The 25,824-nt window shown below is 48.8% G+C and overlaps 1 protein-coding gene across 3 annotated transcripts in view; it reads left to right on the top strand.

Annotated features, from left to right (window-relative positions):
• The window catches only part of agrn (agrin), a 546,801-nt gene that overhangs the window by 198,243 nt on the left and 322,734 nt on the right, over positions 1 to 25,824 (top strand). For 2 of the 3 annotated variants that reach the window (XM_072245168.1, XM_072245171.1), the window contains one exon: positions 1,514 to 1,534. The exons of the other annotated variant lie outside the window; for it this stretch is intronic. In XM_072245168.1, coding sequence (XP_072101269.1) covers positions 1,514 to 1,534 — 21 coding nt within the window. The remainder of the gene's footprint in view (positions 1 to 1,513; positions 1,535 to 25,824) is intronic. 3 annotated transcript variants of the gene reach the window in all.

Below are 25,824 nucleotides of genomic sequence, written 5' to 3'. Positions count from 1 at the left end.
AATGCTGCAGGAACACAGCAGTCCAGGCAGCATCTATTGGCATTTTGGGCCCAGACTCTTCATCAGGACTGGAGATTATGCACGACGTACTGAGTTACTCCAGCATTTTGTGCCTGTTGCTTGGATTAACAGCATCTGCAGATTTTCTCTTGTTTGAGAGAGAGAGGGGTAATTGCTGTTGTATTAAGGCACAAACAGGGCATTTGGCTCGACCACTCCACGATGCTGTTTAAATCCACTCCAGCTTCTGGCCATCTTGCCTCATCTACATCTACTGTGCTTTCCCCTCATGTTCCTCCGGCTTCTCCTTGAATGTATCAATATCAACCTGGGTTTCCAGCTTCCTGGTTCCTGCGTTCCCTCAAAACTCCCTCGAATTGATGAAACTTTCCCACCATACCAGCAAATGCTTCTCATGCATTAACCCTTTCATTCCTGGGTTCATTCTTGTGAACCTCCTCTGGACCCGCTCCAAAGCCGGCACGTCTTTTAGATATGTAGCAGCATTTTTAAGTGTACGTAGTTGGTAATAATGTTGGTAAATGCAGTGATGGCATTCAGTTTGTGAGGACTAGAATATAAAAACAATAAAATTCTGAGGCTTTTTAATGCATTGGTCAGACTGCATTTGAGATATCCTGAGCAGTTTTGGGCCCCTTTATCTAAGAAAAGGTGTGCTGGCATTGAGGGTCCAGAAGAGGTTCATGGTCCCGGGAATGAAAGGGTTAACATGTGTGGAGTATTTGATGGCTCTAGGCCTGTACTCGCTGGAGTTTAGAGGAATGAGGGGGGATTTCATTCAAACCTATGGAATACTAAATAGAGTGGATGTGGAGAGGATGTTGCCTGTAGAGGGGGAGCCTAGAGCCTGAGAGCACAGCCTCAGAATAGAGATGAGAAGGGATCTCTTTAACCAGGATCGGTGGAGTTCTTTGCAAGTTCTTTGCCACAGACGGCTGTGGAGGCCAAATTATTGGGTATATTTAAAGTGGAAGTTGAAAGGTAATTGATCAGTCAGGACATCAGAGGTTTCAAGGAGTAGGCAGCAGAAGGATAATAAATCAGCTATGGTGGAACAAACTTGATGGGCTGAATGGCCTAGTTCTGCACCTAGGTATAATGGTCTGCTGATCTTCCGTAAAAAGTGTCATGGAAGAAGAATTTCAAAGTTGTACACCTTTTTAAATGTTATTAAAATAACATTTAATGTTCCAGAAAATCTGATTGTCCTGCTCTACCAAGATTAACAGTGTTATACTGTATTTAGCAATTCATTGCAACTTGTTAGTTATTGTTCTCTAACAGATTGTGTGTTTGATAATGGAGTCTCACTGTAAAATTAACCCAGTAGAGCAGGAGTTCCCAACCTGGGGTCCGTGGACCCCTCAGTTAGTGGTAGGGGTCCATGCCATGAGAAGGGTTGGGAACCCCTGCAGTAGATTAAAAAAAACGATTTTGGAGTTGACTTTGTTAACATCTTCCTCCTTTCCCTTTTACTTTGTGCTGCTCACAGGACACCGAAGGATTAGCTATGGTGAGTAACCGATGTCTTACAAAAATCATTTAGATATTAGTTGCCTACGCCTTCACTTGAAGGGTTGCGATTTCTGCCTCGGTGTTGCGTGATTGTCAAAAGGAGGTGAAAAATGTGATTGCTCGTGTTGTGAGATCTGTCTGTCCGGCGTCGGGATGTGCAAACGTGAAACGACATGTGATGTGACCATCTGAGGAACACAGGAGAGAGGACACTGATGAAGGCTGTTTGGCCCGTCCAGTTCATGCAAGCATTTATACTGCATTCCTGTCCATCCACATCTTCATCTATCAGCCTGTTCCCTCCTCTCTCCCTCCCCTCAAGGTCAAAGTCAAGTTTATTCTCATCTGCATAAGTCAATGTGTGCACAGGTGCAATGAAAAACTTCCTCGCAGCAGCACCGCAGACACACAAGCATCAGATAAGCAGCCTGCGGCCAGTTTACGTTGATAATAAACTTACTTTGACTTTGACACTTGGACCTTCCAGTCTGGCCACTTCATTAGCTTCCTCCTGTACTTAATAAAGTGGCCACTGAGTGTATGTTTGTGTTCTTCTGCTGCCGTAGCTCATCCATTTCAAGGTTCAACATGTTGTGAATTCAGAGATGTTCTTCTGCACACCGCTGTTGTAACGTGTGGTTATTTGAGTTACCTTGAACCAGTCTGGCCAGTCTGCTCTGACCGCTCTCATTAACGAAGTGTTTTTGTCCACAGAATGTGGGTGCGTGGGGAGGGGGAGTTGAAGTAAGATGCTGGGAGGGGATAGGTGGAAGAGGGAAAGGGCTGGAGAAGAAGGAATCTGGTAGGTGAGGACATGGAGTTACAGAGTACAGAAACAGGCCCTTTGGTCCATCTCCTCCTTGCTGAAATGTTGCTCTGACAAGTGTCATCGAAATGCACCCGGATTATCGCCCCCCCCCCCCCCACATCCCTCCCATCCATGTTCCACACCCTCACCAACTTCTGAGTGAAGAAGTTGCCCCTCAACTCCCCCTTAAACGTTTCACCTTTCACCCTTAATCTATGACCTCTAGTTCTAGTCTCACCAATGCTCAGTGGAAAAAGCCTGCCTTCACTTACCTTACATATACCCCTCATAATTTTCTATACCTCAATGAAATCTCTCAGTCTTCTACGTTACAGGGAATGAAGTCCTAACTTTTTCAACCCCTTTTCCCATAATTCATCCTCAAGTCTCAGCAACATCCTTGTAAATTTTTTTCTGCACTCTTTGTAACTTATTGATATCCTTCCTGTAGGTAGGTGACCAAAACTGCACACAAAACTCCGAATTTGCCTCTCTTATATAACTTCAACCTAACACCTCAAGTCCTGTACTCAATATGAAGGCCTGTGCCCATGATTCTCTTTCACACAGCAATAAACACTGATCTGCAGTCTTGTCAGCAACACCCGTGAATTCCCACTCGGCCTGCTTCCTCGCATCTGTCCCATCACCCATCTTCAGAATCAGTCAGCGAATGATTGTTCCCTCAGGTGTTTCTTGGGTTGACGCCTGTTCTCCAAGTTTCTCAAGTGAGACTGAGGCGGATTTGGTACGTCGGAGTTCGTGGCATCTCTGTTCCACATTTTTGAGCAGGGGTTGGATGGTTATCAAAGATTATAGAAACTGGGAGACTTCGTTATAAAGCAAGCTGAAAGCACGATGGAAATGTGCACCTTGCATTGTGTGAGAGAGGGAAATGAAGTGTGGAATCTGGAAGAACTTTAAGCTTAAGTATGTTAAGATAGCAAGAACATTGTTGCATCCGGGAGTTGTGTATGAAGGGCTTATAAACTACAGATCACAGAACAGAGAGACTTCCGACAGTCAGGGTCAACTATGGATGTTGCGTCCCAGCTGTCTGGATACGCAAGCCTGGGCAGTACGATACGGAGAGCAAGCTGATGAATCCGAAGGAAAGGCAGGGAGCGATACAGTTTGGCACCAGCAGCTTCACGGGAACTGCCAGTCAGCGTTGAACTCAACGTAGAACTCGACTGCCTTTGGGACTGCAGCTCCAGATTTTCCCCTCAGGGTTTACTCCTGAGGCCTTCTCCATGAGTGGGTATAGCCACAGGGCACTGGAGGTTTGAGATCAGAGTTTTTCTTCTTCTAGGTGAGCTGCCAACCACAGCTGACGAGCCCCATCTGCCCGAAGTGATTGGTTTTAAGGCACCAGTAACCCGCCTTTGCCCCTTCTCCCGTCAGTAGAAATGGTTCCGCCGGGCTTAGTGGCTAAGCCAGACGTGAAGGCCAGGAGCTAGACTTGGCTGTCAGAAGTTATTTGAGATACACACCATTGGGAGCATTTAATAGGTAGTGGAAGCTTATTCCCACTTCCGCCCCCCCCCCCCCCCCAGGAATCAGAACAGTACTGTCCTAAACACGATACTGAATTCCCTTCTGTCTGCACTTAATCCATATCCCTTCATTCCCTGATGTTTCAAATATTTATCCAACATCTTCTTAAACACCACCATCGTATCTGCTTCCACCACCACCCCTGGCAGTGCATTCCAGGTACCCACCACTCTCTCCCTCTCACCTTAAATGCATGTGTTCTCTTACTGTACTTTGAGAGAAAGCTGTAATGCTGAGGCTTTATAGGGAACTGGTTAGACCGGACTCAGGCGGTTTTGGGCCCTTTATTAAGAAAAGATGTGCTGGCATTGGAGAAGGTCCAGAGGAGGTTCATGGAAATGATCCTGGGAATTAAAGGGTTAATGTATGAGGAGTGTTTGATAAGCTCTGGGCCTGTACTTGCTGGAGTTTAGAAAAATGAGGAAGATCTCATTGAAACCTATCGAATACTGAAAGGCCTAGATAGAGTGGATGTGGAGAGGATGGTTCCTATAGTGGGGGAGTCTAGGACCAGAGGACACAGCCTCAGAATAGAGGGATGTCCATTTAGAACAGAGATGAGGAGGAATTTCTTTAGCTAGAGGGTGGTGAATCTGTGGAGTATATTGCTACAGACGGCTGTGAAGGCCAAGACATTGGGTATATTTAAAGCGGAGATTGATAGGTAGTTGACTAGAATAGGTGTCAAATGTTATGGGGAGAATAGAGTTGAGAGGGATAATAAATCAGCCATAATTGAATAGCTAGCAGACTTGATGGGCCGAATGTCCTAATTCTGCTCCAATGTCTTATGGTCTTATGGTCTTATGGATGTTGTGGGCTGCACATTCTAAGATGTCAGCGGTGTTATAGAAACACACATAAAATGCTGGAGGAACTCAGCAGGTCAGGCAAGCAGCAACTCCTGTGAGGCTGCCTGGCCTGCTGAGTTCCTCCAGCATTTTGTGTGTGTTGCTCTGGATTTCCAGCCTCTGCAGCATGTCTGATGCTATATTAATGTAAGTGGTTCATTCACTCAGAACCCTTTATAATTTTAAAAGCTTCTGTTACGTCAGCTTTGAATCTGGGAGTACATAGTGGGTATCAAGAAGATTTTGGAGAACATTCGGCAAAAAATCTCTGAGGAGATATGAAGGGGCTTGTTTGATGTGAGATCAATGGAATGGTACCTGGTCACAGATAAGAGAGTGGCTGAGGGAGTGGTGGGAGATCACTTGTCTGTGTTCAGTTGCTGAAACATCTCCGCTGTTCAGGAGGAAAGGAAAAATGGCTCATAGCTGCCACCTGGTGGCTATCTACAGCACTGCCCATGTATGTCACCACTGCCCATGTATGTCACCTCACACAGGGGAAACGAGAGAAACTAGAGATGCTGGAAATCCGGAGCTACACACACAAAACGCAGGAGGAACTTCACAGGTCAGGCAGCATCCATGGAAAAGAGGACAGTCAACATTTTGGCTCAGGACTCTTCCCTTCAGCATTGGGACCAGTGCATTTTGGTCCAATTAATAGGCTGCCCAATTAGCCTAAGTTTCATGGAAATAGTTAAAAAGGTATAAAAAAAACAAACTACCTTTTAAATGTTTGACAAATTATGTATTTAAATGAAATACAGAACAAATTAGAACATTACCAGTACTATAAAACGGTATATTAGTTCCTAATAGTTATTGATGGAGGAATTGATCCACTGTTTGCTGCCACGTTCTTTTGAGTGACTGTAAATTAACAAAAACAGTGCAGCGACCTGGTGCAGTTAATGGACTGCCTTCATACAATACTACTGATGAAATGCATCCTGCAGATCTTCATTTACGTTTGTTGAGGGGAAGACAACCTCTGGCCCAGCCAAACTGAGAAAACTTGTTTGTGTGGATGCTGCGTGATGTGTTGCCCAGTTAGAAATCCGCACCGCAAAGTATCAGACAATACACCATATGCAACTAAACAACTGAACTCTATAAATCTTAATCTGGCTATAGGGTTAGTAAAGAAAATAAAAGAAAAGGGGCCCATTTTAATCAAACAGTCTAAAGTGCACGTTGGAGCTCAGAGAATCGTCCGGTTGCCCCCTATCGACCAACTCCGATCGTCAGACCCTCGCTCCGAAACCACTCTGTCCAGCAGTCAATCATCTCTTTCAATTCGCGTTTTCTCTCTTCATCTCTCGCCAACAAGGGTCTGCAAAATCCCTGCTTCCAGACCCACAAGAAAGAACAACATCCCTCTCATTAGCTAGTATACATTCCAAAGTCCCCGTTATCTCTAGTCATAACCCAAACATTGCTGCTACAGAGCAACCATTGCCTTAGCAGTGAAACTTTACAGGCAGGCCATTACATTAGCAGTGAAACTTTGCAGCACATTACACTCTCCCCCCACCAAATCTCATGTCTTCGTGACGTTGTGATAACTCACCAACCCTTCCTGCAAATCACAAAGCCCAATCCAGCTGTGATAGGCAGTGACATATCTCCCCAACATGGTAGGGGTCACACTCTGTTCCCCTGGTGCTACATACATAGGCCAGCCTATTCAGTGGTCTCCTAATTCTTGTGAGACCTCCAGAGCCCCTCACCTGACTCTTCAGATTCAGACACTTCTGGGGATACTTCCAGTCTACCTGGCGAGGCCTCCCTCGACCTCTCACATGCCCACCTGCAACTCAGACCCCTCTGTCCCGTGCCCAAGTCCCGCTTCATCCCTTGCAGTCCTGCTGCAACCCAGGCTGCCCACAGAGAGCCCCCCCCCCCCCCACTTCACCGGACTCAGCAGGAGAAGGGCTGGGAGTCTCTTCCTCGATCACTGGGGAGTTAGCGAAAGGCAGCATATACCACACATCCAGGTCCTCATCCTCCGAATCAGTATCCCTGTCAGGGGTGGGGGCCGGCCTAACCTCTCCTGCTGTTGGCCCTGCAGTCGCCCCGCGTTTCTGCAGGGTTCTCTTCCTAGGTGTAGGCTCCAAGTCTTGTTCCAGGGGCAGCAGGTGGTTCCGATGGAGAATCTTGACAGGCCCATTCCCATCCTCTGGTTTCACATCTGACTCTCCACTACACAGGACGTAGCCGCCCAGCAGTCAGCCAACTTATGTTTCCCAGGTAGCCCCAAATTCCTTATGAGGACTCTGTCTCCCGCCAGGCGTTAGGAGAACCTCACCTTTGATCATACCTCCTCTTATTCCCTTGACTCTGCCGGGCAGTCGCGACCCCAGCTAATTCATAAGCCCTCTTCAGCTGTCTTCTCATGCAAACACATTCTTCAGATAAGTCTTTGGTTGTAAGTCACCCATGTCAGTCCCAAAACAAAAGTCAATGGGCAACCTCACCTCGCGCCCAAACATCAGATAGTATGGCGGGTACCCAGTAGCTTCATTTCGAGTACAGTTGTAACTGTGAACCAGATGTCCGGTATGTTGACCCCACCTGCTCTTCTTGCTGACCTCCAGGGCCCCGAGCATGTCTAGCAAGGTCTGATTAAACCTCTCTGGCTGGGGATCACCCTGTGGGTGATAGGGCGTAGTCCTCGACTTTTCGACCCCAAGCATGCCCACTCTCAAAGTCCCGTCCCTGGTCACTATGTATCCGCCTGGGAAGGCTATAATGAATGAAATACTTCTCCCAAGACACTTTGGCCACTGTGGATGTCCTCTAGTTCTTAGTAGGAAAAGTTCGTGCATATCTGGTGTAGTGGTCCATGATGACTAAGACACTCGCCGTGTTGCTGGCATCGGGTTCTATTGACAGGAAATCCACACACACCAGGTCCAGAGGCCCCGCACTCTGCAAGTGGGACAAAGGAGCTGCCCGCGTAGGCAGTGTCTTCCGCTAAATGCATCGAGTGCACAGGTTGCAGCGTTCTTTGACCTCCAACTTCACCTGGAGTCAGCAAGACCGGTCTCTGAGCAATCCATAGGTCTTTTTTACCCCCAAGTGTCCAGAATCAACATGAAGTGACTTCAACGCAATCCTCTGATACTTCTTGGGCAGAACCAGCTGGCAACGCCAGGGTCGGTCTGGGGGTGACGTGACCCAGTACAGAATCTGGTTCCGCAACTCCAACCAAGGCTATTCTCAGTAATGGAGACACCGATGCGCGTTTCGTCTTCTCTGCCTGAGCCATGTCTCCCTTTTCGACTGCTGACCAAATGGTACCGATGCCCGGATCATCTCGCTGAGCAGCTGCCACTTCCCCAGAACTCAATTCTGGCAGCTGTCTGGTCTTCAGAGCTGTCAGGTCACAGTAAACTTGGGGGATGGTGTATTCAGAAGCCCCCAATTGATCCATCGCTCGATCCTGCCCCTCCTTTCCCTCTGCCCTCACGGTGATGGCAAACTGACACATGGCCTTCACCCCTGGGGCAGGAACGCTCTCCCACTCCTCATCCCTGTCCAGTCCCTTGTGCACCCATCGGGACAAAGCATCAGTATCAATGTTCCGGCTTCCCGGCCGGTACTTCAGGCTGAAATCATTGGTAGACAACTCCACCAACCACTGAAGGCCTGTGGTATCCAGTTTTGCTGAGAACAGTATATAAGTTAGGGGGTTGTTGTGCATCCTCACCTCAAACTTGGCCCCGTAGAGGTAGTCACTCAGCTTATCCACCATCGCCCATTTCAATGCTAGAAATTCCAACTTGTGTGTGGTATAGTTTTTCTCGGAGGGCGACAGACTCCAGCTGACAAATGCAACAGGTCTCAACCCAGTACCCTGATCCTGATACAGGATGCCTCTCAAGCCATCTAGGCTGGCATCTGTGTGGAGTACATACAGCAATCGGGGGTCCGTAAAAGCCAGCAGCAACACTTGGGTCAACAGCTCCTTTAAGGATTGAAAGGGCTCTTGACATTTTGCATCCCATCTCAGTTCAAAGGGCTCCGACGGGCTAAGATAGTCTCCCCCCTCCTGTCCTCCCCAAGGGAGGGTAACCGCACAGAAGCTGATTCAACAGGTGTCTCACTTTTGGGTTCACAAACCTCTGATAGTAACCACAGAACCCAAGGAACGAGCGCAGAGTGCTCACCGTCTGGCGTCTTGGCCAGGTGGTCACCGCCTCTATCTTAGCTAGATCTGTAGCTACTCCATTTCATGATACTATGTGCCCAACTTAGCTGACAGACATATTGCAGAACTGGCATTTGTCCAGGGAAAGTTTTAACCCTTCAGCTTTCAGGCAACTGAGCACCTTCAGTAGCCTCACTTCATGTTCTTCCAAGGTGGATCCAAATACTATGAGGTCATCCAGATACGCCAATACCTCAAGCACATTCATATCCCCCAACATCTTCTCTATGACTCGCTGGAAGGAATGCTGTCTTCTCTTTGTCGGCCTCACTCATGGGGATCTGGTAATATCCACTCCTCAAGTCTAGCACACTGAACCACTTCGCACCACCCAGGCAGGCCAGCGCGTCTTCAATCCTCGGGTCAGTATACTGGTCAGGGATGGTGCGCCTGTTCAGTGTCCTATAGTCCACACACATCCGTACCTGCCCATTCTTCTTTCAGGCCACTACTATTGGGGACGCATACGGGTTTCAGGACTCGGTGATGACCCCAACTTCCTTCAACTTACACAAATGCTGCCGAACGTCTTCCGCCTCTGCAGGGGCCATTTGCCGCACCCTCTCTCTAAACGGGGTATCCTCAGTCACCCGGATGGTGTGACACATGCTCTTGGATCAACTGGCATTAAACTCGTCAGTGGAAAATACCTCTTTCAGCTTCAACATCTTCTCCAACCTTCTCTTCCAACCCGCAGGAACTGGGGAGTCCCTGAAGTTGAATGACTCAGTGGTCAACTTTCCCCCTTTTTCCAATAGTTTGTCCCCGGCTTGTCTCCCAGAGACACTAGACATTACCGTCACCAGGAACAGAGGGGCATCCCCCGCCTGAAGGTGACCTCTCACTTCGTAGTGTTGCTGACGATCACTGCCATCCTGCTGGGCTGTACAACCGAGGGCTTCTGCAATTCGGGCCTTACCGGTACCCCAGCGGGGAATCCCGACTCCCCCTCGTGGTCTTCCGGAACGTCTGCTAAGAGGGCCTCGCCCTCAGGCACTCTGGAAAATTTGGGGGTCCCCATCACTCTCGCTACTTCCCCGGGCCGTACCACCATTGACTTCGACTGGGTGAACCACGCAGTCCATTGTTTAAAGTCGGTATCTGGCCTAATGCAGCCACGCACTTCCTCAAGAGCAGCTCGAAACCCGGGCTGCACAGACAATGTTCCCAGAAAGCTCTCGCCAGCCTCTCCTTGCAGGCCCCCATGAGACTCATCACAAGAGGGGTGTTGGTCCCCACCAGAATTGAAATGCTGCCCTTCTCAACCAGCACCAATGTACCAAGGACCTCAGACACTCCCACATCGGCCTCCGAGAACTCCAACTTCACTGACAAATAACCGTCGTGCGGATAATCACTGGCACTAAGTCACCGGGTCTCTAGTGCCCTGAATGGTGTCAATGGTAAATGCTTCAGATACTGGTTGTAAAACGGATGGTACAACAACGTGACCTGCGACCCGGTGTCGAGTATGGCTTTGGCATAAGTACCCTCTATCCGTAGTGACATACTGGAGCATGGTCCCACTGAGCCTTCAGCAATGGGGCATTTCGCTTTCGGGGGTTCCTTGGTACATTGCTGGAACTGTGTTCCCTCAGAGACACCAGGCCGTTCCCTCGCTGGGTCTCCTCTAAGTTTTCCCAACGACTCTCTCTGCCGAGGTACCCAGGGGCTCACTCTCCTTCTGGCATGACTCCTGCTGCCAGCAGCCCTCCGCATTGTTCGTCCCCTTGGGGAATCTGCCCCCCACCCCCATCAGCTCCATCATGGGGGGGGGGGGTCACACCTGCTGATAACAGCTGATATATCTCAGTTCTCAACTCTGCCACAATCTCCTCTACTGCTCCCCAGGGTAGGCTATCTGTCGTCACTTCACCACAAGGGGCTACTACCGGGGTTTGTACCCTGCCGACAGAGCCCTCCCATGCCTGTGACGTGTCCTCCTCCTCCCGTACCTCTCTGATCAGCTCAACAAATGAGAGAGGGGGAGTGTCTTATGAGACTGTCAGAGACCCCAGGCAATCAGGTCCTGGGACTGGGGGCCCTTGGCTATCTGGTCCATTCTTAACTGATCCACCTCAGCCGCCTGAATGGTCCTTCTGTGCTGCAAGCAATTTAGCTGCCTCTCCAGCCGAAAAATGTAAACAGAAAGCTCCTCCTCCTTCTCTTAATGCATGTTCTGGAACCCCACCATGAGCTCCAGTGGGCTTCCTGTCGTACCAAAGGCACTCTCCATTGCACCCAGATAACCAGCAATGTCAGTGAAGGGTTGGCATGTTTTCACAGCTCTCACCACATCAGCGGCCTGCCTACTCAAACTTTCAACCAATCTCTGCACTTTACATCATCAGGGCACTGCCACTCATCTAACAACTGCGAGGTCTGCCCCGTCGTCATACTCCTCTTCCCCTTTAGGGATGGGCGTTATTCCAGAGAGTAGGCAGAGCCTACCATAGCAGGGACTTTGAACCTGGGCAATTTTCCATTTATTCCCCAGAGAGGTGAGGGCGGATACTACCTCAGAATTTTCACTTGTCACTGGGGGACAAAGACTAATTAGACATAACAAATCCGACCACCCCTTCCCCTCACTCCTCAGAAACGATAGGATCCTGTCTTTGAAGTCTCCACCCCCAGCTATGGGAAACTCGACTTGTGATTCGGCCCACTCCACGACATTCCATCCTCCCTGACGGTATGGACAGTCCCTGGCCCCGCCTCACCTGGGGCACCGATAGACGCGGGCAGTTCCACTACCGTTACATCAGCGCTAGTCTGAACTGAAACAAGGTCTGAGTCCACCATTTTATCAAGATTCTGCACTACAACCTCAACTTTGCCAACATCTTTAACCGTACTCAAAAATCGAATTAACAATTCATCCAGGGTACAAATATCCACCCCTCTCAACACACACGCGTTGGTTACCGGTAACCCCATGGAGGCACACACCGCCTTGCCTCACCAGCATCCATACCAGCACAGACTTAAACACACAACCCACTGGTTCAGTGCTCAGGGCAATCACACAGCATCCAACGGAATCTATCCAGAACAATACCCCCACAATTGTAACCCTCACGTTCGGCCGGCATACGTTTGTCTTGGGTAAGACAGCCTCTGGCCCCGCCAAACTGAGAAATCTCGTTTGTGTGGATGCTGCGTGATGTGTTGCCCGGTTACAAATCCGAACCGCAAAATATCAGACAGTACACCATATGCAATTAAACGATTGAACTTTATAAATCTTAATCTGACCATAGGATTAGTAAAGAAAATAAAAAGAGAAAGGGCTGATTTTAATGAAACAGTCCAAAGTGCATGTTGGAACTCACAGAATCGTCCAGTCATCCCCATTGACCTCCTCCAACCATCACTGACCATTGAACCCTCGCTCCCAGACCACTCCGTCTGCCGGTCTACCAACTCTTTCCATTCGTGTCTTCTGCCTTCATCTCTCGGCAACAGAAGACAGTGAAATCCCTGCTTCCAGACCCACAAGAAAGAACAACATCCCTCTCATTAGCTAGTATACATTCCAAAGTCCCCGTTATCTCTAGTCATAACCCAAACATTGCTGCTACAGAGCAACCATTGCCTTAGCAGTGAAACTTTACAGGCAGGCCATTACATTAGCAGTGAAACTTTGCAGCACATTACACTCTCCCCCCACCAAATCTCATGTCTTCGTGACGTTGTGATAACTCACCAACCCTTCCTGCAAATCACAAAGCCCAATCCAGCTGTGATAGGCAGTGACATATCTCCCCAACATGGTAGGGGTCACACTCTGTTCCCCTGGTGCTACATACATAGGCCAGCCTATTCAGTGGTCTCCTAATTCTTGTGAGACCTCCAGAGCCCCTCACCTGACTCTTCAGATTCAGACACTTCTGGGGATACTTCCAGTCTACCTGGCGAGGCCTCCCTCGACCTCTCACATGCCCACCTGCAACTCAGACCCCTCTGTCCCGTGCCCAAGTCCCGCTTCATCCCTTGCAGTCCTGCTGCAACCCAGGCTGCCCACAGAGAGCCCCCCCCCCCCCCACTTCACCGGACTCAGCAGGAGAAGGGCTGGGAGTCTCTTCCTCGATCACTGGGGAGTTAGCGAAAGGCAGCATATACCACACATCCAGGTCCTCATCCTCCGAATCAGTATCCCTGTCAGGGGTGGGGGCCGGCCTAACCTCTCCTGCTGTTGGCCCTGCAGTCGCCCCGCGTTTCTGCAGGGTTCTCTTCCTAGGTGTAGGCTCCAAGTCTTGTTCCAGGGGCAGCAGGTGGTTCCGATGGAGAATCTTGACAGGCCCATTCCCATCCTCTGGTTTCACATCTGACTCTCCACTACACAGGACGTAGCCGCCCAGCAGTCAGCCAACTTATGTTTCCCAGGTAGCCCCAAATTCCTTATGAGGACTCTGTCTCCCGCCAGGCGTTAGGAGAACCTCACCTTTGATCATACCTCCTCTTATTCCCTTGACTCTGCCGGGCAGTCGCGACCCCAGCTAATTCATAAGCCCTCTTCAGCTGTCTTCTCATGCAAACACATTCTTCAGATAAGTCTTTGGTTGTAAGTCACCCATGTCAGTCCCAAAACAAAAGTCAATGGGCAACCTCACCTCGCGCCCAAACATCAGATAGTATGGCGGGTACCCAGTAGCTTCATTTCGAGTACAGTTGTAACTGTGAACCAGATGTCCGGTATGTTGACCCCACCTGCTCTTCTTGCTGGCCTCCAGGGCCCCGAGCATGTCTAGCAAGGTCTGATTAAACCTCTCTGGCTGGGGATCACCCTGTGGGTGATAGGGCGTAGTCCTCGACTTTTCGACCCCAAGCATGCCCACTCTCAAAGTCCCGTCCCTGGTCACTATGTATCCGCCTGGGAAGGCTATAATGAATGAAATACTTCTCCCAAGACACTTTGGCCACTGTGGATGTCCTCTAGTTCTTAGTAGGAAAAGTTCGTGCATATCTGGTGTAGTGGTCCATGATGACTAAGACACTCGCCGTGTTGCTGGCATCGGGTTCTATTGACAGGAAATCCACACACACCAGGTCCAGAGGCCCCGCACTCTGCAAGTGGGACAAAGGAGCTGCCCGCGTAGGCAGTGTCTTCCGCTAAATGCATCGAGTGCACAGGTTGCAGCGTTCTTTGACCTCCAACTTCACCTGGAGTCAGCAAGACCGGTCTCTGAGCAATCCATAGGTCTTTTTTACCCCCAAGTGTCCAGAATCAACATGAAGTGACTTCAACGCAATCCTCTGATACTTCTTGGGCAGAACCAGCTGGCAACGCCAGGGTCGGTCTGGGGGTGACGTGACCCAGTACAGAATCTGGTTCCGCAACTCCAACCAAGGCTATTCTCAGTAATGGAGACACCGATGCGCGTTTCGTCTTCTCTGCCTGAGCCATGTCTCCCTTTTCGACTGCTGACCAAATGGTACCGATGCCCGGATCATCTCGCTGAGCAGCTGCCACTTCCCCAGAACTCAATTCTGGCAGCTGTCTGGTCTTCAGAGCTGTCAGGTCACAGTAAACTTGGGGGATGGTGTATTCAGAAGCCCCCAATTGATCCATCGCTCGATCCTGCCCCTCCTTTCCCTCTGCCCTCACGGTGATGGCAAACTGACACATGGCCTTCACCCCTGGGGCAGGAACGCTCTCCCACTCCTCATCCCTGTCCAGTCCCTTGTGCACCCATCGGGACAAAGCATCAGTATCAATGTTCCGGCTTCCCGGCCGGTACTTCAGGCTGAAATCATTGGTAGACAACTCCACCAACCACTGAAGGCCTGTGGTATCCAGTTTTGCTGAGAACAGTATATAAGTTAGGGGGTTGTTGTGCATCCTCACCTCAAACTTGGCCCCGTAGAGGTAGTCACTCAGCTTATCCACCATCGCCCATTTCAATGCTAGAAATTCCAACTTGTGTGTGGTATAGTTTTTCTCGGAGGGCGACAGACTCCAGCTGACAAATGCAACAGGTCTCAACCCAGTACCCTGATCCTGATACAGGATGCCTCTCAAGCCATCTAGGCTGGCATCTGTGTGGAGTACATACAGCAATCGGGGGTCCGTAAAAGCCAGCAGCAACACTTGGGTCAACAGCTCCTTTAAGGATTGAAAGGGCTCTTGACATTTTGCATCCCATCTCAGTTCAAAGGGCTCCGACGGGCTAAGATAGTCTCCCCCCTCCTGTCCTCCCCAAGGGAGGGTAACCGCACAGAAGCTGATTCAACAGGTGTCTCACTTTTGGGTTCACAAACCTCTGATAGTAACCACAGAACCCAAGGAACGAGCGCAGAGTGCTCACCGTCTGGCGTCTTGGCCAGGTGGTCACCGCCTCTATCTTAGCTAGATCTGTAGCTACTCCATTTCATGATACTATGTGCCCAACTTAGCTGACAGACATATTGCAGAACTGGCATTTGTCCAGGGAAAGTTTTAACCCTTCAGCTTTCAGGCAACTGAGCACCTTCAGTAGCCTCACTTCATGTTCTTCCAAGGTGGATCCAAATACTATGAGGTCATCCAGATACGCCAATACCTCAAGCACATTCATATCCCCCAACATCTTCTCTATGACTCGCTGGAAGGAATGCTGTCTTCTCTTTGTCGGCCTCACTCATGGGGATCTGGTAATATCCACTCCTCAAGTCTAGCACACTGAACCACTTCGCACCACCCAGGCAGGCCAGCGCGTCTTCAATCCTCGGGTCAGTATACTGGTCAGGGATGGTGCGCCTGTTCAGTGTCCTATAGTCCACACACATCCGTACCTGCCCATTCTTCTTTCAGGCCACTACTATTGGGGACGCATACGGGTTTCAGGACTCGGTGATGACCCCAACTTCCTTCAACTTACACAAATGCTGCCGAACGTCTTCCGCCTCTGCAGGGGCCATTTGCCGCACCCTCTCTCTAAACGGGGTATCCTCAGTCACCCGGATGGTGTGACACATGCTCTTGGATCAACTGGCATTAAACTCGTCAGTGGAAAATACCTCTTTCAGCTTCAACATCTTCTCCAACCTTCTCTTCCAACCCGCAGGAACTGGGGAGTCCCTGAAGTTGAATGACTCAGTGGTCAACTTTCCCCCTTTTTCCAATAGTTTGTCCCCGGCTTGTCTCCCAGAGACACTAGACATTACCGTCACCAGGAACAGAGGGGCATCCCCCGCCTGAAGGTGACCTCTCACTTCGTAGTGTTGCTGACGATCACTGCCATCCTGCTGGGCTGTACAACCGAGGGCTTCTGCAATTCGGGCCTTACCGGTACCCCAGCGGGGAATCCCGACTCCCCCTCGTGGTCTTCCGGAACGTCTGCTAAGAGGGCCTCGCCCTCAGGCACTCTGGAAAATTTGGGGGTCCCCATCACTCTCGCTACTTCCCCGGGCCGTACCACCATTGACTTCGACTGGGTGAACCACGCAGTCCATTGTTTAAAGTCGGTATCTGGCCTAATGCAGCCACGCACTTCCTCAAGAGCAGCTCGAAACCCGGGCTGCACAGACAATGTTCCCAGAAAGCTCTCGCCAGCCTCTCCTTGCAGGCCCCCATGAGACTCATCACAAGAGGGGTGTTGGTCCCCACCAGAATTGAAATGCTGCCCTTCTCAACCAGCACCAATGTACCAAGGACCTCAGACACTCCCACATCGGCCTCCGAGAACTCCAACTTCACTGACAAATAACCGTCGTGCGGATAATCACTGGCACTAAGTCACCGGGTCTCTAGTGCCCTGAATGGTGTCAATGGTAAATGCTTCAGATACTGGTTGTAAAACGGATGGTACAACAACGTGACCTGCGACCCGGTGTCGAGTATGGCTTTGGCATAAGTACCCTCTATCCGTAGTGACATACTGGAGCATGGTCCCACTGAGCCTTCAGCAATGGGGCATTTCGCTTTCGGGGGTTCCTTGGTACATTGCTGGAACTGTGTTCCCTCAGAGACACCAGGCCGTTCCCTCGCTGGGTCTCCTCTAAGTTTTCCCAACGACTCTCTCTGCCGAGGTACCCAGGGGCTCACTCTCCTTCTGGCATGACTCCTGCTGCCAGCAGCCCTCCGCATTGTTCGTCCCCTTGGGGAATCTGCCCCCCACCCCCATCAGCTCCATCATGGGGGGGGGGGGGTCACACCTGCTGATAACAGCTGATATATCTCAGTTCTCAACTCTGCCACAATCTCCTCTACTGCTCCCCAGGGTAGGCTATCTGTCGTCACTTCACCACAAGGGGCTACTACCGGGGTTTGTACCCTGCCGACAGAGCCCTCCCATGCCTGTGACGTGTCCTCCTCCTCCCGTACCTCTCTGATCAGCTCAACAAATGAGAGAGGGGGAGTGTCTTATGAGACTGTCAGAGACCCCAGGCAATCAGGTCCTGGGACTGGGGGCCCTTGGCTATCTGGTCCATTCTTAACTGATCCACCTCAGCCGCCTGAATGGTCCTTCTGTGCTGCAAGCAATTTAGCTGCCTCTCCAGCCGAAAAATGTAAACAGAAAGCTCCTCCTCCTTCTCTTAATGCATGTTCTGGAACCCCACCATGAGCTCCAGTGGGCTTCCTGTCGTACCAAAGGCACTCTCCATTGCACCCAGATAACCAGCAATGTCAGTGAAGGGTTGGCATGTTTTCACAGCTCTCACCACATCAGCGGCCTGCCTACTCAAACTTTCAACCAATCTCTGCACTTTACATCATCAGGGCACTGCCACTCATCTAACAACTGCGAGGTCTGCCCCGTCGTCATACTCCTCTTCCCCTTTAGGGATGGGCGTTATTCCAGAGAGTAGGCAGAGCCTACCATAGCAGGGACTTTGAACCTGGGCAATTTTCCATTTATTCCCCAGAGAGGTGAGGGCGGATACTACCTCAGAATTTTCACTTGTCACTGGGGGACAAAGACTAATTAGACATAACAAATCCGACCACCCCTTCCCCTCACTCCTCAGAAACGATAGGATCCTGTCTTTGAAGTCTCCACCCCCAGCTATGGGAAACTCGACTTGTGATTCGGCCCACTCCACGACATTCCATCCTCCCTGACGGTATGGACAGTCCCTGGCCCCGCCTCACCTGGGGCACCGATAGACGCGGGCAGTTCCACTACCGTTACATCAGCGCTAGTCTGAACTGAAACAAGGTCTGAGTCCACCATTTTATCAAGATTCTGCACTACAACCTCAACTTTGCCAACATCTTTAACCGTACTCAAAAATCGAATTAACAATTCATCCAGGGTACAAATATCCACCCCTCTCAACACACACGCGTTGGTTACCGGTAACCCCATGGAGGCACACACCGCCTTGCCTCACCAGCATCCATACCAGCACAGACTTAAACACACAACCCACTGGTTCAGTGCTCAGGGCAATCACACAGCATCCAACGGAATCTATCCAGAACAATACCCCCACAATTGTAACCCTCACGTTCGGCCGGCATACGTTTGTCTTGGGTAAGACAGCCTCTGGCCCCGCCAAACTGAGAAATCTCGTTTGTGTGGATGCTGCGTGATGTGTTGCCCGGTTACAAATCCGAACCGCAAAATATCAGACAGTACACCATATGCAATTAAACGATTGAACTTTATAAATCTTAATCTGACCATAGGATTAGTAAAGAAAATAAAAAGAGAAAGGGCTGATTTTAATGAAACAGTCCAAAGTGCATGTTGGAACTCACAGAATCGTCCAGTCATCCCCATTGACCTCCTCCAACCATCACTGACCATTGAACCCTCGCTCCCAGACCACTCCGTCTGCCGGTCTACCAACTCTTTCCATTCGTGTCTTCTGCCTTCATCTCTCGGCAACAGAAGACAGTGAAATCCCTGCTCCTAGACCCACAAGGAAGATCAATATCCCTCTCATTGGCTAGCATACATTCCAAAGTCCCCGTTATCTCTAGTCATAACCCAAACATTGCTACTACAGAGAAACCATTGCCTTAGCAGTGAAACCCTACAGAAAGGCCATTACATCAGCAGTGAAGTCTTACAGCACGTTACAGTGTAACATTCAAGATGATGATTGATACCTTCAAATTCTTTGTAGTTCCCTGTCAAAGTAGTGAAATCGTTTCACTCCTGGCCATTTCTAGTACAGTATCTCCAAGCCTGAATGCTTGAAACCACTGTGATCAAAACTGTTCTGAATTGTCTTCCTGCTTATTTCTCACCATCAGTGACAAACATCACCATTGCTTGAACACAAGCATGCACAACTGTTCACTCTGAGCATGGTGTAGAGTCTTAACAGCCATACAAATGCACATGACTAACACTAGCTAGAAACTGTTTGGCAATAGTCTCCTGCCCCAATAAACAAAGAGAATCCCAGCTACTTTCTCGATTAGATTTTATTCTTTAAGATTTATCCCAAATAAGTGGCTGCCTCAAATAACTGTTGGCCCATTTAACTGGAATCCACTGTACTTCCTTGGGGTTCATTTTCTTGCAGGCATTTACAGGAAAATAGGGAAATTGAATTTACGATAAACTATACACCAACAAAGACTGACAAACGACCCAATGCACAAAAGAAGACTAATTTGTGCAAATAAATAAATAATATTGAGAACAGGAGTTATAGAGTCCTTGAAGTGAGTCCATAAGTTGTGGAATCAGTTCAGGGTTGAATCCACACTTCACATCAGAGAAACATTCACACTTGCCATTACGTCTAGCTGTTTGATAACTTCTTGCGCTGGACTCTGCATGATGGCCTCCAGACTGTGTGCATATGGTTTTGATATCGCATAACAACTTCTTTAATGAGGTGAAGAAGGCCTTTTGCTGGGAAGTGTGAACACTGTTTAAAAATGTATGACTGAGGCTACGTCCACACTAGACTGGATAAGTCAGTAACCGAAGCTTTTTCTCTTCGTTTTGACCCTCCGTCCACACTGAAACGGCGTTTTCCTCCCCCGAAAACGGAGCTTTTCAGAAACGCTCTCCAGAGTGAGTAAATTTGAAAACGCCTAATATCCGGTGTAGTGTGTACGGGGTAACGGGCTATTTTTAAAACCGCTGTCATGACGTGCCGGAACAAATGATGGCGGCAGCGTGGCATTTCATTGTTTTCTTGAACGCAACCTCCAACACCACAACAATATCTGACAATAGATGTGTAACAGCCTAGTGTAACATTGTATGGAAATACAAGATAACACTGATGCAGGCACGTTTTATACATTTAACAAGGTGCTTTATTAATGTATTGCTTGTGCAAACATTCAATAGATGCAATTGTCACTTTTGTCCAGTAACTCGTTTTATTGCACATGTTAAATAAAGCAAAATAATACACAAAAACATGGAAAAAGTAAAGGCAAACAAATGAAGTAACAGCAAATTTCACTCTTGCCCAGTAACAAGCCTTATTGCATTTAGTTGTAGCTCTCGTCCCTTTCCTCATTGAAGAGACTATGGCTGTAGGAAATGTTTCTGGACAAATGCACACCAAGACTTTCATTTGGCAATTTCCTTTTTTTCTACTCTGTAACTGGACAAACGCGCACCAAGTGTACTGTTTCCTCTTCGCTTGTTTTCTGTGTGTCCTGCGCATGCCCAGTAGGAGGAGATTCACCCAAATAGCTGTTTTAATGTGGACAGAGGTATTTTCAAAAACACCTAGTGTCGACGCCTGCCGTTTTTACGCAAAACCGGCGCTTTCAGAATTACCCGGTCTAGTGTGGATGTAGCCTGAGGGTGCTCTGTGAAACTGGTTCATCAACTCTCCAAAACCACGTGCAAATGTTACACTGGCAAGGTTCTCTTAGAGCTCATTGTTCTGCCCTCTGCCCCACCCTCCATCTGAAACAGTATGGTGAGATATGGGTAGTTGGAGGATGTGTCCGGGAATGACACTGGGGAATGTTAATGAGCAGTAAGACTGGGATGTCCAAGTCTCGATTCCATTCTTTTCTCCTCACTTCAGTACTTCCCCATCTACATCCGCGACACTTCTCACTTCCTCGATTTCCTCAGAAACTTTCAATTCCCTGGCCCTGACTGCCTCAGCTTCACCGTGGATGTCCAGTTCCTATCTATACACCAATGCTCCAGCAAGATGGCCTCAAAGCTCTCTGCTTCCCACTTGGAAAAAGATTCAAACAATTCCCTTCCACTACCACCCTCCTCCGTCCGGCAGAGCTGGTCCTCACCCTTAATAACTTTTCCTTTGGCTCCTCCCACTTTCGCCAAACTTGACAGGTAGCCATGGGCAGCCGCATGGGCCCCAGCTATGCCTGCCTCTTTGTTGTCTGTGTAGAAGAGTCTATGCTTGAAACCTTCACAGTTTTACTCTCTAACTCTTTCTCCACTGCATGCACCCATGCTGAGCTTGTCAATTTGATCAACTTTGCCTCTTATTTCCACCCTGCCCTCAACTTCATTTGGTCCACATCTGACACCGCCCACCCGTTTCTCAATCTCTCTGTCTCCATCTCTGGAGACAAACTGTCAACTGTGCTCTTTTATAAACCTACTGATTCCCACAGTTATCTTGACTATCTCTTCCCATGCTATCTCCTGTAAAAATGCTATTCCCCTTTCTCAGTCCCTTCGCCTCTGCCACATCAGACTTTCCTTTCTGGCCTGAGGGGCAATTTTTTCATCCCAAAGTGGTCCACAGATGGAATAAAGTGTTTGAGGTATGTATATTAACATTTAAAAGGTACTTGGATAGTAAGGTTTAGAGGAATATAGGCCAAACATGGACAAATAGGACCAGCTTAGATCAGAATCTTCTGGCTGTCTGGTTTCTTCCTCCTTTCCAGTCTTGATGAAGGGTCTCGGCCATGTCAACTGTTCATTCATTTAAATAGATGCAGCCTGACCTGCTGAGTGTTTCCAGCATTTTGTGTGTGTTATTTTAGCTGAGATGGGAATCTTGGTTGGCTTTGACCAGTTGGACTGAAGGAACTGTTTCTGTGCTGTGTGACTGTAACTCTGTAAATCTGAGGTTCTGCAGAAACATTTCCACTTGTACTACACAGAGGTGACAGCAGGTGGCAGTAGATGTCCAGAAATTGCTTCAGGTTCCTTCCTGCCCAATTCATCATCACACTGACTGTAATAATGATGAGCATTGAATTGTGCCCACTGAGAAAATATTCAATCCCACATTTTAACTGCAAAATTTCCTCAAAATTTCAATCTTGTTAAACTTGGATTTCCAAAGAGTTGGTGGTGTATTTTCGTGCTTTTACCCTTAGAGCAATCCAGAACTAAGCCCCCAAGTCCATTGCTCGCTGTCCACCCGCCCAACGGTGGAACAGTGATTTGTATCTCTAACCTGTTTATACGTCTCCTGTATATTGGTGAGATCCGACGTAGATTGGGAGACAGCTTCGCTGAGCAACTACACTCCGTCTGCCTGATAAACAGGATCCCCCAGTAGCCACCTATTTTAATTCCTTTTCCCATCCCCATTCCAACATGTCAGTCCGTGGCCTCCTCTAATGTCGCGATGAGGCCACACTCAGATTGGAGGAGCAACACCTTATATTCCACCCGGGTAGCCTCCAGCCTGATGGCGTGAACATCGATTTACGGTAATTTCCCCCACTCCTCACCATTCCCTGTTCCCACTTCCCTTTCTCAACTTATCTCCTTACCTGCCCATTACCTCTCTCTGGTGCTCCTCCCCCTTTTCTTTCTTCTATGGCCTTCTGTCCTCTCCTATCGGACTCCCCCTTCTCCAGCCCTGGATCTCTTTGACCAATTGATTTCCCAGCTCTTTCCTGCACCCCTCCCCCTCTCCTGGCTTCACCTAGCACCCTCTATTTCTTCCTCCCCTTCCTCCACCTTCTAACTCTGACTCTTGGTCTTTCTTTCTCCAGTCCTGATGTAGGGTCTCGGCCCAAAATGTCAACTGTACTCTTTTCCATGGAAGCTGCCTGGCGCGCCGAGTTCCTCCAGCATTTTGTGTGTGTTGCTTGGGTACACCTCTAAATCCTTGCATTTATGTGAGATTTCTTCAGTACTCAGATGGCTCTCATAATTGTTGAAATACACTCAGTGCCACTTTATTAGGTACACCTGTGCACCAGCTCATTAATGCAAATATCTAATCAGCCAATCACATGGCAGCAACTCAATGCATAAAAGCATGCGGGCATGGTCAAGAGGTTCAGTTGTTGTTCAGACCAAAGATCAGAATGGGGAAGAAATGCGATGGACTTTGACCATGGAATGATTGTTGGTGATAGACAGGGTGGTTTGAGTATTTCAGAAACTGCTGATTTCCTGGGATTTTCATGCACAACAGTCACTGGAGTTTACAGAGAATGGTGCGAAAACCAAAAAACATTGTGATTGGCAGTTCTGTGGGTGAAAGTGCTTGTTAATGAGAGGGGTCAGAGGAGAATGGCCAGACTGGTTTAAGCTGACAGGAAGGTGACAGTAACTCAAATAACCACACGTTACAACAGTGGTGTGCAGAAGAGCATCTCTGAATGTACAACATGTTGAACCTTGAAGTGGATGACATACAGCAGCAGAAGACCACAAATGTACATACTGTGGCCACTTTATTTTGTACAGTAGGTAACCACTCAGATTGTATGTACAATGTTTTGTTAAATCTCTGTAGCCCATCCACAGATACAGATGTGCTGTGTGCTTTCTCCTCCTTCTTCATTCCTCTTTCCACTCTCTGGAATCAGATTCATTTACTTATCACATGTACATCGAAACATATAGTGAAATGTGTCGTTTATGTTAAAAATCTACATGCCTAGGGATTTGCAACGGGCAGTCCACTTAAACAAACATGTAAGTTTGATTACTGAGGGAGCACGATAATATCTGACAGTAAGTCTGATGTTGAAATTAGTAGGAGGTTTGGGATTGCCAAATGCATGTTCAAGCATTGAATAACATAACTTCTACTGGTATGAAACTTTGAGTGTTGTGATGCTACATTTATTCCACAATAACATGTGGAAGCGAATGTTGGTCGGTATCAAAGGAAAATGAGGGAAGACCTGAAGCTGCAGAAATGTGGTTTTTGAGAAGAATGATGAAAATATCATGGAGGGATGGAACAACAAATGAGGAAGTGTTGCAAAAAGCTGGAATACAAAGATATCATCCATCAGGAAATGGCAGCTGGAATTTCTGGGACATGTACTGAGGAAAGAGAAGCTGGATCACCTTGCAGTGACGGGAAAGCTTGACGGAAGAAAAAGTCACGGTCGACAGCTCATGACGTTTGTGAGTTACATGGAGGGACGGACAAGGGAACGTTTTGAATAGCGGAGTAGAACTTCTCAGATTAAAGACAGATGGAAGACCGTGATCGCCCACGTCATACCACAGGGCACATAATGATAAAGAGTCATCACACATTCCGGCACCAACATAGCACGCCCCCGTGCCCGACAGAACAACACAGAGCACCACTAAACAGAATACGCAGCTAACATTTCCTCATGATAGAGAGAGAGGCCATTCAGTCCATTGTCTATGCTGGTCCTGTGCCAGCCTATTATACCCATGTGTCCAATTATGTGTTTATGAATATCACAATCTGAGAAGAGCTGAGGTGTGGCCGATAGATTTTGTCACGTTTCTGCTACCAACACAGCGTGCCCACAACTTACTAACACTTACCCATACCCTAACATGTACCCCGTACCCTAACACGTACCCGTACCCTAACTTCTACCCATACCCTAACCTGTACCCACACCCTAACCTCTACCCATACCCTAACCCATACCCTGTACCCTCTACCCTGTACCCTGTACCCTATCCCATACTCCGTACCCTAATCCGTACTCCGTACCCTAACCTGTACCTGCACCCTAACCTCTACCCATACCCTAACCCATACCCTGTACCCTCTACCCTGTACCCTGTACCCTATCCCATACTCCGTACCCTAATCCGTACTCCGTACCCTAACCTGTACCTGCACCCTAACCTCTACCCTGTACCCTAACCCGTACCCTGTACCCTAACACGTACTCATACCCTAACCTGTACCCGCACCCTAACCTCTACCCGTACCCTAACCCGTACTCCAAACCTTAACCCGTACTCCGTACCCCAACCCATACCTGTACCCTTACCCCAACCTGTACCCTAATCCATACCTGTACTCTGTACCCTAACCCGTAACCATTCCCCAACCCGTACCTGTACCCGAACCTGTACCCTGTACCCTTACCCCAACCCGTACCTAATCCATACCTGTACCCTAACCTGTACTCCATACCCTAACCTGTACCCCGTAGCCTAACCTGTACTCCGTACCCTAACGGGTAACCGTACCCCAACCCGTACCTGTACCCTTACCCCAACCCGTACCCTAACCCATACCTGTACCCTAACCTGTACCCCGTACCCTAACCTGTACCCCGTGCCCTAACCTTTTCCCCCTACCCTAACCTGTACACGTATGTGTTTGGGATGTAGGGGAAATTGTAGCAGTGGGAGGAAACCCACACGGTCACGGGGAGAATTACAAACTCCTTACAGACAGCGGTGGGAATGAACCCAAGTTACTGGGTCTGTAATAGTGTTATGCTAACCTGCATGTTTAGGATTTAGGAAGAAATCGGAGATTCCTGGAAAAACACGTGGTCAGGAGAGTATGTGCACAGTCCACACACAAGCAGACAGACAGACACACACACACACACACACACACACACACACACAACAAACACACACACATGCTCATACACAGACAGACAGACAGAAACACACACCCACAGAGGCAGTGCCCTGGTTCAGTACTGAACCTGTGTCTCTGGGACTGTGAGCGACGTCTCTAACTGCTGAGCCCAGCTCGCTTTTCATTCACAATTCTCAGCTGTCTCTTCATCATTCCATGCACCCACG

Source organism: Mobula birostris, chromosome 27 (genome assembly GCF_030028105.1).
Source record: "Mobula birostris isolate sMobBir1 chromosome 27, sMobBir1.hap1, whole genome shotgun sequence".
In the NCBI taxonomy this organism is placed as follows: Eukaryota; Metazoa; Chordata; class Chondrichthyes; order Myliobatiformes; family Myliobatidae; genus Mobula; species Mobula birostris.
Note: the sequence above shows the minus strand (reverse complement) of the source record. Positions and strands in the feature narration are given on the sequence as shown.